This window comes from Leptonotus elevatus, chromosome 10 (genome assembly GCF_054856555.1).
Source record: "Leptonotus elevatus isolate MCC_2025b chromosome 10, RoL_Lele_1.0, whole genome shotgun sequence".
Classification (NCBI taxonomy): domain Eukaryota; kingdom Metazoa; phylum Chordata; class Actinopteri; order Syngnathiformes; family Syngnathidae; genus Leptonotus; species Leptonotus elevatus.
This window is the reverse complement of record NC_141248.1, coordinates 1,860,065-1,872,808: the sequence shown is the minus strand read 5'-3', so window position 1 is coordinate 1,872,808 and position 12,744 is coordinate 1,860,065. Positions and strand designations below refer to the sequence as shown.

General features: G+C 42.5%; 1 protein-coding gene across 2 annotated transcripts in view; it reads right to left on the bottom strand.

Annotated features, from left to right (window-relative positions):
* Positions 1-7,753: 7,753 nt before the first annotated feature.
* Positions 7,754-12,744, bottom strand: part of LOC147166729 (casein kinase II subunit alpha) — a 36,169-nt gene continuing 31,178 nt past the window's right edge. For both annotated transcript variants that reach the window (XM_086086448.1, XM_086086449.1), the window contains exons 12-13: positions 12,292-12,384; positions 7,754-9,460 (exon numbers count right to left, since the gene is read on the bottom strand). In XM_086086448.1, the coding sequence (XP_085942574.1) occupies positions 9,342-9,460; positions 12,292-12,384 (212 nt within the window). In that variant the 3' untranslated portion in view covers positions 7,754-9,341. The remainder of the gene's footprint in view (positions 9,461-12,291; positions 12,385-12,744) is intronic.

The window sequence follows — 12,744 nt, the reverse complement described above, 5'->3', positions numbered from 1 at the left end:
CTGTATAATTTTGATGTAATATTGGCGAATATACAGTATATGCTCCGAACTGATTTTTCTCTCGCGTCTTTTGCTCGCCTGTTTGAATTAAAATGTATTCATTTTAGGGGGGGATTTCAATTTATGTTTGGATCTGGTGATGGATAGATCATCAGTTAGGCCTGGATATGTAATAACTAAATCTGCTACTCATATTATGCGGTCCTTTCTGTCAACTTATGGGGTTTTGGATATTTGGCGTTTTTTACACCCGCAGGATAAGCAATATTCTTTTTTTTCACACCGTCATCAAACATACAGTTGAATTGATTATTTTTTCATTGATAACAAAGTGACATCTGAAATTTTATTATGTGAATATCAACCTACAGTAGCACCTCTTTTACTTAAACTCAGGATGTCTGATGCTATGGAATCCAGGCGACTGTGGAGGTTTAATTCTCTTTTGTTATTAGATGAAAATTTTGGGGATTTCATGTCTGAGCAAATTTCCTTATTTTTAGACATCAACATGACATCAGATGTCTCTGTCTTGACTATATGGGAAGCCCTGAAGGCATATCTGAGAGGGAAGGTGATATCTTTTGTGGCTGGCAGGAGGAGAGACTTACAGGTCAAACAAAGGGAGCTTAAGGGCAAATAGCTGATATAGATAACATAAATGCACAATCCCCTTCCCCCCCAGATCTATGCAAGGAACGATTAGAATATGACAAACTTACATCACATTCAATCGAGTATTTGCTTCTAAAAAATAGTAATTTCTATGAACATGGCGAACGGGTAGGGAAGTTAGTTGCAAATCAACTTAAATGTGCCAGAGCTATGCAAATTATTAATGGTGTGAGAGCTCAGGATGGTAAGACTGTGAATGACCAGCTAGGAATTAATGATACATTTCAACACTATTACCAAGATCTCTATAGCTCTGAGTCTTCTTATGACCCTTTCTTATTTCCATTTTTTAGAGATTTCCCGATTCCAACTTTGTCTCCAGACCAGGCCTCCACACTGGATAGGCCAATGGAGCAACAGGAAATAGAGGAAGCAATTAAATTATTGCAGCCCCGCAGGTCTCTGGGTTTGGATGGTCTACATAACGAGTTCCATGCTGCTTTTTCTCTACAGCTAGCACCACTTTTTGCAGCAGTATGTGACTCTTTTACTAGGGGATCTCTTCCTAATACTCTGAATCAGGCCTGTATTACTTTGCTCCCGAAAAAGGATAAGAACCCCTAAGAATGTTCATTGTATTGGCTAATCTCACTTTTTAATTGTGATTATAAAATGTTGGCTAAAATATTGGTCTGTCGTTTAGAAGAGATTTTGCCGTATGTTATATCCGTAGACCAGACGGGCTTTGCGAAAGGCAGGCGTTTCTATTTTGGTCTTTGTCGTTTATTGAATGTTTTGTATATTCCCTGTCAGTCCGACTCCAAATGCCTTCTCTCCATGGATGCTGAGAAAGCATTCGATAGAATGGAATGGAATTATTTGTTTGAAACTTTGCATAGATTTGGCTTTGGCAGTACATTTATTTCATGGATGAAGTTGTTGTATGCGTGTCCTTCAGCGAGGGTATAAACTAACAACCACTATTTAGGCTACATCGGGTTACACGTCAGGGTTGCCCATTCAGCCCCTTTCTCTTTGTGCTAGCCATTGAACCACTCGCCATAGCCATAAGGAATAACCGTTCTATTCATGGCAACACAAAAGTGAAATACTCCCATTGAAACTGACTAAGGTGGCGTTACAAAATATGTCAGTGCCCCTTAAGATTCCTGAGCTTAACATATCTCGGTATTAGAGTGACAAGGAAATATTGTGTAATTTTATTGACCTATGACATAAAGTGCAACAAGATATGTCAAGATGGTCACTCCTTTCAATATCTCTGGTTGGAAGAGTGAATATTGTAAAAATGTCTGTATTACCCAAATTCTTATATTTCTTTCAGGCCCTCCCTGTTTTCATCCCTGGTGCTTATTTTAAGAAACTGGACTCTTTAATCTCATCTTTTATTTGGAGTGGTAAAAGACCGCGTTTGCGTAAAGGACATCTACAGAAATTAAAAAAAGATGGCAGATTAGCACTTCCTAATTTGCGTTATTACTACTGGGCTGCTAATCTTTGCTGCATGTCTTTTTGGGTGCATCATGGTTATGATGGGGCTCGACCTAAATGGGTAGAGATAGAAAGCTCTTCTTGTGGTCCTTTATCCCTGCCAGCTATAATTGGTGCATCAGTTCCCTTGTCTCAGAATGTACCACGTCACAACCCTATAGTCTTTAACTGTTAAAATCACGTGTAGATCTTCTCCTTTACCTTAACAGCAGCTGTACGTACTCGACCATCTGAAGCAGGGAATGTCTCTGTTATGGTGCCCACTGGCCAGAATGCTCTTGGGAAGCGAGGATCAACGATGAGGACCACTTGACCAACACTGAGCTTTTTGGAGTCTGACTGCCACTTCGGACGATTTTGTAGACCTGGTAGGTACTGGCGGGCGAAGGATGACCAGAAGTTGTCGGCAAGCACCTGGCTTTGCCTCCACCGACGTCGCCCAAGAAGATCTTCACTGTCGTAGATGGCTTGTGGCAGTGACGAATCTCTGCGTTCCATAAGTAGCATGTTCGGCGTTATTGGGTCAGGATTGGCGATGTCCGTCGAGATATAGCCAAGTGGCTTGGCGTTCAGTATGCCTTCTACTTCGATGAGCAGGGTGCGCAGAACGGGTTCCGGAATGACTTGTTCCTTTAGGATGACACTCAGGGAGACCTTGATTGATCTCACCTCCCTCTTCCATGTTCCCCCGAAGTGCGGAGCGGCTGGAGGAATGAACATGAACTGTATCTTCTGCTCTACTAGTTGTGCTCGAAGTTGAGGGCTCATTGCATGGAAAGCCTCTTGGAGTTTGCGGCTGACCGGTGAAGTTCATGCCATTATCGCAGATAATCTCAAATGGCCTCCCTCGGCAAGCCACGAAACGTCGAAGGCAGAGCAGGAAGGCGTCAGAGTCTAAGCTCTCGAGGAGGTATAAGTGGAGGCGAGGCGCCTGGTAGTCATGCATTTGAATAGAATGCCCCATCTCTTTTTTTGACGACGACCGATCTTCACAATGAATGGGCCAAAACAGTCAACAGTCTTGGGAGCGACCCTAGAGCGGGCTAAAACGAAGGCGACATGGACTTTACCTTGATCGTCAGTTGTTCGCAGATAAGCGACAGAGCCGTATGCCCTCTCCGAGGCATCGCAGAACACGTGAAGCTGCCTGGTCACTGTGGAGGTATCAGCACTTGGTGGTGTGTAGGCCCTAGGCCACTGCACTTGAGGAAGGTTGGGAAGCTCGTCAACCCATGTCAGCCAATGCTCTTTAAGCTGGTGATGTTCAATGGGGTCGTCCCAGCTCAGATTTTGCTTCCAGAGATCTTGGATAAGAACCTTGGCTATAGTTGTAAAGGGTATTATGAAGCCCAATGGATCGTATTGGCTTGCCAGGTTTCTCAGTGTGGGCTGAAGAGGCTCAGATGAGCGGTGCCGGTAGCCCATGGTGTCGTCGAGACAATTCCACTGCAGTCCCAGCCTGGGCTCATCGAGGTCGACACTATCACGGGACAACCACAAATCGCTACTGACAGATCTTGCCTCGGAGTGCAAGTGTTCGATGAATGAAGGCAGATTGCTCGCCCACTGTCTAATCTCGAAGCCACCTTCGGCGAGGAGGCTGCGTAATCCGTCCACAACGGCCTTGGCATGTGCGGGATCAGGCGTGCTGTAAAGGCAGTTGTCAACATAGAACGCTTGGGTCACAACCTTGGTAAGTCCTGATTGGTTGACTTGGGAGACCTCCACGTCGCTGCAGAGCATATGTTGCGCAGCACGGGCTGCATGTGGTCCCAAAAGGCAGGACTTGCCACTCGTAGATCTCAGGTTCTTCCTCTCTCTGCATGTTTCTCCACAAGATACGCATAATAGGTTTGTCAGCAGCAAGCAAGAGCACCTGATGGAAAATACTACGGATGTCGCCGCTGATGGCTATGCTGTGCTGGCGAAGCCTCAGGAGCACCCCCAGCAGAGTAGGACCTAGTGTAGGGCCTGTGAGCAGTTGTTCGTTTAGGGATTGCCCTTTGTATTGAAAGGAGCAGTTAAAGACAATACGGTCCTTGCCATTATGGTGAACAAGGTGGTGCGGGATGTACCAGGACTCTATGGACTTTCGTGCTTCTTCAGCTGTGATCTTTGCTACTTCCAGTTTCTGGATCTCAGCACAGTAGGTGCCGGCTTTTGATGGGTCCTTGGCAAGTCTACATTCCGTGCTGCAAAGACTTGGTAGTGCTGCTTCCTTCGGAGCATGTAGTGGAACGGGAGGAGAGCGGCGCAGGAGTGGCATGGCATAGCGTAAAACTCCCCCCTTGTGTTTACCCGGACGGTAGAGGCTTGGAGAAGATTGAGTGCTTTTTGGTCAAGCTTAGACCTCGTAACTGCTTTACGGTAAAGTGTCCAGCTACCGGAGGCGCTGCACATGATGCAGTAGCTCTGTGTTCATCGAAGCTGTCGAGATATGCAGACATCGAGATGGACTGTGACGGCTCTGTACTGGAGTCATGGGACCTTGAAGGCACCAGCCAAGGCGTATGCGGACTGCAACTGAACCATCTGGAGGCCCATGGACACTTGGCTGCACTGGAGTGATAAGCTGACACATGTCGGAGCCAATGAGGATAAGTGGATGCACGTAGTCGACAGCTTGTAGTGGGATGCCCCGTAAGTGGTGCTCAGCGAAGCATAGTCCGTCAGCGGAGAAGGCATTGGAGATGAGGTACCTCTCATTAGGTTTGGAGAGAGACACTTCAAAGGAGACGGTAAGGCCCTGTAGCTGTCTCACATTCTGGTGTATTGTCTGAATGGGAGGGGTCTCCGGCACTCCTGGTAGCTTGAGGGACTGGAGAACTTGTGAAAAGATGATCGTACGTTCTGAACCATCGTCTGGGATTGCATACGCTTCTATTGCCTGATTGCCGTGATGAATGAGGATCTTTACCACCTTCAGCATCACTCTCTGTGCACGGTTGGGTTGGTCAAGATAGACCTTTGTGGAAGCTGGGTTTATCACCAGGACTGCATTGGAGGTCATGGATGGAGTCATGCAGGACTGTGAGATGCTGTTCTTGACAGACCTTGCGGTTGCATTTCAGGTTGCAGTTCTCTACAGGGTGGCTGTGACCGCATTTCCAGCAGCGGTTTCCATCCTTGATCCACTGGGTAATCTGATTAGGCGTGAGCTTCTTGAAATTCTCACAAAGAGTTCAGGTAATGGTCTTTGTTATCACAGTGAGGACAGTAAGGCTGTGGCTTGGAACTTGATTTAGGCTTGGCACTTGATTTAGGCTTGGCAGGCTTGGGATGAGGACACTCTTCCTTCGCCGTTAGAAGCACAGGTGTGGACCGCTCCTTATCGATAGTTGAGCCGAAGTTCTTTCTAGTTTGAGCTGGCTTGCTCGGTTCGGACTGATACAAGGCTGCGGCACGGCTGGAGATGCGCTTGGCTTGTGATTTGACTTGGAGCCAAGTTGCAAGATCAGGAAGCGTGTAAGTTCGGTCAGATCCTGAATGTAGGATCCCTCGGTTGAGGCAATACTCTACAAAACTGTCACGGTAGGAGGGAGGCAATTTACTCAACAGCCGATCGACGTGGGACCTACACATGAGCTCAATGCCATTGTAGCCTTCTAGTGTCTTCAGCATGCCCAAGAGTGATTGGACAGACAGAGCAAAAGAGTCAAAAATTTTAGCATCACTTATCTTGAGTGCAGCAGAATTCAGGATGGCATTGTAATCGATGGAGTTCACGCTCAGCATCTTCTTCCAGTTGTCTCTGAAGATTAGCAAGTTGAAGTTGTTTAGCATTCTCTTCCAGAATTGCAGCTTGGGAAAGGCGGGGGTGGTGGTACCGCCCTTCTAGATAGTATAAGAATGTTGTAAGTGTCAGCAATCTTGGCACTTGTGATGAGAAGCAGCCATTTGTCTGTCATTCATGAGTGACCGGAATATTCTGTAAAATAAATCCTTCGAAGGAACTGTTCACCGATCTCCAGTCTGTATTCAGAAAATCAACATTCTCTCTACCCGGAACAAAACGAACACGCGGAAGACAAAGATGGTCTTCTAACAATAGCCAACTTCATAGTCCATTAGATGAGGGGGAAGCCGAGTCGCTCTGCGGGGCCTGCTGAATGTGTCCTCCGTCTCTGCTGCAGGGTCCATAGAGCTTTAGTGTTGCTTCAATACGGCTCTGAAGGTCCAAATTTAATGTAGTGTTGTCCACATTAATTATTTTAATTACGCTGATTGAAGCGGGCGCTACGGACCATTGATTCCGGTCAGAGAATCAGGATTCCAGAATGTCTTGAATGCTTTAATGGCAGCAGGTGGGATATTATTTACATGAGCATTGTGTGTGAGTAAGTTTGTATGTGTTGTGTGTGTGTGTGGTCTGAAACAGAAGAAACAATATGCAGAAATTAGATACATAAAACCCAAAGAAAACGCAAAAAGCCACATTACAAAATAGAATGTAGTATTTATAAAGGCTACAATTAGCGTCTGTGAAGGCCACAAGCGGCACTGTTCTATTTTTAGCACCGAAGCTCATGACATTAACGAGGCAATTGAACGCCCAGCAACGTCAACGAGCCAATAAAACACTGCGAAGTTACGACCATCTGACTCAAGTGGGGATATGACAGCGGCAGTGATGATGAATGGTTGCCGGAAAAAAGAAAATAACTATCTGTACTTAATAAAAAGTTACTTTTTCTTTAGGTAAATGTTTTTGCAATACATGTAGTAGTTTTGAAATATGTTAAAAATATGTGAACACAATGTTAAAAATCAAAGAGACATTTTCTTTAGTGTTTACATAATTTTTTTGTTATTTATTCTTTTCTTACAAACATATTTCATCATCTGCTCAAATGCACATTATCCACCCGAGTGGACATGTCACCATCTCCTTGAAAAATGTATGTTTCAAAAAAATGAAGGTGACTTTTTTTCATGAGTAATCACAGTTGTGGGGAAAAAAATCCTGATGTAGGTCATCGCATTATACCGTATATGCAAGTTTAATTTTTCAAGACTCGTTTTCATATGTGTGATAGCATAATGCAAGCCGTGAGATGTTGCTTCTTCAAAGTATGGCTTTTTCTTTGTAGCACACCCATAGAGCCCTACCTGCAGGATATTGTGGATGTGTACATTAGTCCCAATAATCTGGAGAGACTTGTTCAGGTCTTCAAGAGTTACAGAGGGGTTTCCTCTTGCCTTTTGCCGTGATGTTGGAGGGACACACTGTTCTTCACAGTGGTTCCATCCACGCTTTCACTTTCACAGACCAGTGATGTAATTTCTATTTCTATATAATCTATCTATAATAAAGATTGCTTATAAAGAAAAACAGTGAGTTTGTTGTGTTCGTGTTTCCTTTCACGCAAACAGGTGAAAAACACATTTCCTTTGTTCTGTGCTGAGAAATTGCGTGTTGCTCATGTAGGTGTGAATACTTTTTCATCCTACTGTACTAAGCAGTTGAAAATGAGATCTAGGTGAACCAAGTCCACTTACCATCAAATAAAACAAAATTTTAATTATAAAGAGGTTGCTTTATTCTACCTGGAAGAAAAAACTTCTAGCATGTGTGCTTATGCACACTTGACACAAATAATCTTTAAGAGATGACAAAAACACCAGGTACCTGATAAATAACTGTTTATTTACACACATATTTGCAAATACTAGTCTTCTACATAAGGACATAAAAATATATACAGTGGCATAGGAATTCAATGTACACATTTTGATTTATTTGCATTTCCATGTTTACAAAAGATGTACAGCAGGGTCAGAAAGTCACACTTTCAAACTGTGGCACAAAAACACATGAGACTGATGTCCTTCAAGTGCTATTCAGCATTTTTCAACTCATGTTTGTGAACATCCAACTGTTCGCCATCACAGAGTCACACAACACTGCCAAGTTTTACTTCAACACCATTTCACTCACCTGTCAAGAACGATTATTCAAATAAAAAGCTATGAATACTCACATTGTCAACCGTAACCATTAAGGTTTTCATTCATTGGGGACAACAAAATAATAAACACACTACCCTCCCCCCACCATGCATAAAAACTCTTCATATTGGTAAAACACATTTTTTTCATAATTTATTTGCACCATCATATTATTATTCTACTGTCCAGTGCCTTATATTACTTTGGATAGTCTGTGCAGTACTCAGGGCTTGAAAGCATTCAGTTTTTGCCTCAACCAGCAACTCCACATCATCCAAACATATACAGAACAAAAACTCCTTTTGTAGGCAGTTGTTTTACGACGGCGCATTAGGGCTACGTATAATTATATATATTTTTTAGAGGGTGGGGGCAATATTCCAAGAAAAAAACGTGCAAATTTGCAAGGAAAAAACTCGGAAATTTGCGAGTTTAGAAAGTGACAAATTTGTGAGTTTTTTCTCTGAATAATATTTCCCCCCTCAATAAATAAATAAATATATATGTGGCGCTAATACGTAGTTTTGGACATGATTATTTTATTATTATTTTTTAACTGTGTTCTTTCTCCATAGTTAATGAGCAAATTATTTGCATGTAGAAAAAAAACACCATTATCTATTGGAATAAAACCAGGTTTGTTCCACTATTCTTTCCGGTGAATGGGGTCAAACTTTGGTTACAACTTGAAGTATTTCAAAGAACAAGAAAGCAGCATTTCTCACAAAACCAGTGACTCTTTATTGGGCCGCATTCAACAGTCCAGACGAGTATGTGAGTGTCTGTGTATTGTCGCTAACCAATGAGCATGGTTTGGCCTCCATGTTTTGGCTGGCATGGTCGGTTGGTGCTGAAAGGCAAATAAAGCATTCGTGTCATGCATCTGGAGCACATAACAGCACCAGACACATGTGTTGAGTTATTGGAAGCGAGACAAGTTTATTCAAGATGTGCTCCTTTTGGTCATGATGGCAAATCTTGTTTGCTTTCTGCCAACATACTTCTTAAAGTACCACATAATCCCAACAAAAACAACAACCACCGTTTCCCCCTTGAATGCATTGCTGCATTTGGAGAAACGAATATCACAAGACATTCATTTTGGATGTCACATGAGCATGTTAAACTGAGACGAGCAAGAGAAAAGGAAGAAGAGACTTTCAAAATCAAAAATGGTAAGGTTTTGATGAGGCTTGGCCACGCAGAGTTTCGATGTAGAGAGCTGGTAGAGTTGCACCTGTCTCCATCTGGATTTGATGAGGGTGTCACTGGGGGCCTCCGGCAGCAGCGGGGACCGGGGCACTTAGAGCATTGGTGGCGGCAGACAGGACAGGCGAGCCAGTGAGTGGACCCAGAGTAGTAGAGGCTGGCAAGGCAGAGATACCTGAAGGAGAACAAGGACCAAAGATGCACTGTAACAAATGAAGATAACAACCTGGAGTTTGCAGTGTTTTGTGCCTACAGCACTGAAACAACGGTGATTGTTAAGGCACACGGATAAGTGTCAATGAATTAGTACACAGTCAACTAACACCATTTGGGATGAGAAAGACCGAGCCATGCGGTGAATAACAAAAATCTATGCGTAATCAACACCTCCAAAAAGTGTTTAGATTTGTCTACTAGGTTCCAAAAGATGGCAGCAAAGCACATCCTTTGTCAAAGTGAAGCTCCTACAATGATAGTCCGACACCAAGAGGCCATAAGATGGCGGCAAAGCTCAAAACAATGAATAGGTAAATTTGCCAACGCAGGGGTTTTGCTGTATAGTTGAAAATGTTTATTTCAATACAATTCAAAACGTGAAAATCACATGATGCAGTATAGATTTAATAAACACATTCATGTATGTTCAGAATGTAAATGTTAAAAATCATGGTTAATCAATGCTTTATGTCAGTGGTTCTCAAATGATGGTACTCGTATTCCTTAGGGTACTTGAGATTTTAAAATATATTTAAAAAGCAGCATCACTGGTGTAAGGAGAGTTATGTTGCAAAATGGAAAAGTATAGAATTGGGGAAGGCAAACACTGAGGTACGGAATTTAATAGCACACAAGGGTCTACTAAAAAAAAAAAGTAATCAACTGAGTGGGATAATCAAAACTACAATGGAAATATGGAACATGTTTGTGGAAAGATTTGAGTTGGAAAGGGCTTTGAGTTGGTTTGCATTTGATGAAAGGTTAATTCCTGAGGTGAATTATAAAGGGTTCCATCACAAGCAATGGGCGAATAAAGGAATAACAGCACTGCACGATAGTGGAACGAGGTAAGTTGCAGAGTTTTGTAGAGTTAAAGGATAGATTTGGATTGCAGGGACATGACTATTTTCGGTACCTGCAGCTAAAGGACTATTTTGAAAAATAGGTCAAATCCGCCACAGAGCATAAGGTCATTGAGATATTTAAGAAGGGTTTCACACAGCGCCGTTTCCGGCCTCTGCTGGCCGCGTTCCAACACTCGCACCAACACTCGCACCCCCACCCCTTCGCCTCCCAACCGCGCGCCCACCGCCCGTCTCAGCTTGCCGAAATGCATCAGACAACTGAGACAGACACACTACACGCTCACACCCGTGGACGGGAACGCGCAACCGAGGGGCACAAAGGCGGAAGCGCAACCACTGGGACACGGCCCACATGTCGCAAACAGCAACCGGAAACAGCGCTAGTGTGTGAAACCCGGAAGTCAAAAGTCCTGCCTCCTCCGTGGCATATACCCAATTGCGTATACCCAATTGCGTATACCCACTTCTAAATCCTCCTGATGCACTCACTGAACACTGTTCAGTCATGACCTACCCCCTCCTCTGCCTCTAATTGGCTGGTACCCAATGCCTTAACTGATTAGAGGACTGAAAAGCCAATCGGAGGCAGAGTAGGGCGGGTCATGTCGAGGAAAGCAATCCTTCAAATGCTCCCCCGAGCCGCAATGGTAACCTAGAAATTTAGCTCAGGTGAACTGATGTGCCCTAATTTACTTGATCGCAACGTGGGTTCGATTCCTGGGTTGGACGCTGCCGGTTACACACCAACTACATGTTCTAGTTAAGTTTTATAGTAGCTATAGGATGGTACTTGATTTATAAATACCGATATATTAAAACACAAGAATGAGGACAAATAGTTTAAGATTCAGCACAAAACAACGTCTAACCAGACTGTTTTTCACTATTTTTGTTCATTGTTAACTAAATATTGTAATTTGTTTTATGATATATACTTTGTTTGCCTCATGATGAATACATTTTACATTATTTTAGGCTGCTTGTGTTACCAAACTTTTCTTAACAAGTCATAATAAAAAAAATTATTGTGAGCAAGCACAAATGATGGATTTTTAATTCTTACATGTCACCGTTTCTAAAAGAGCAAGTTTTTCTGGCATACTTAAAAAAGAAGTGAAAATTGTGAGTATACCCACTTCTCCAGGGACCACTACATCACTGGATATGAGTAAATACAAATATTGTCACTTTCCAATGACAGGGCTGTATGTCACATGACCTTTTTCCCATTAACATGAAAAGGTCCTTTGATGCAAATGTATGCAGAAATACACCATAAGAGTTGTGAAATGTCCAGAATGTCTGTCCGTATGTTTGTTTTGTTTACTGCATGACTAATTTCTGTTCCATGTACAGCACTCTGTATACAGCAATGCTTGTTTTAAAGTGCTTTATAAATAAGGTTGAGTTGAGAGTTAAGTCAATATTACACTCAATATTATTCAACTCTAATTTCAAAATACTTAATGGCTCAACACAACTAATCTTACAAGTGGCAATCTATTGAAAATTTGCACATTTATATATAATTTCCAATAGCAATAGGAGTTGTATGTCCATGTGTAAAAATGGCTTCCTGAGTTTGTCATGGCAATACAATGCAATAAAATATTGCCTTGATATTTCAAATAAACACTGCAACTTAATGGCCTAATTTAGCCACCTAGTTCTGAGCAAGCAAGCGGCAATCACTCAAGATTGCTGTTGATGAGCCCAAAACATTAGGCATAATGTTTAGTTACAGTATGGATGCTTGATTTATTAAAACACTGCAAGAGTGATCAGTTCTTGTCTCACAAATGGAAACGTGCAGTAAACATGGCACGGCGTTTCACTACAATACATGGACCAAAAAATAATAATTCAAGACTGTAGTAGTATGTGAAAACTGTGATGTGGAGATCTGAGGTGTGACCGTTCTCACCAGTGATAATGCTGGCTGTGCTGACAGCCGTGTTCCCACTGGGTAGGTTGGCAACTCCAGCTCCACCACGAGACTGGTCCTTCACAATGGGGACTAAAAGAACAACAACCAAAAATTATTCGATTAAATTCATGCTAGAACAACATACCATCTGTATTTTGCTCCTCATCCAGATAATTATAAAAACCAAGAGGCATGTTTTTTTTTTTTGCATATCACAACCTTGTATTGTGGTGCAGAATTGGAAGTCATCAACAACCAGATTATTCAGCTAATAAGCAAGTAGCAGTAGCAAGTCAGAAACATTTAGTTTCAAGTAATTCTGTCATTTTAAACATTTTAGTTTTTGTAAATTATGTTTTTCAGTCTATCTAAATGAAGCTCATATATCAATCACAAAAAGGTTTGATAATTCATTTCCCAGCTCAGCTCAAGTAAAGGAAAACTACTTAA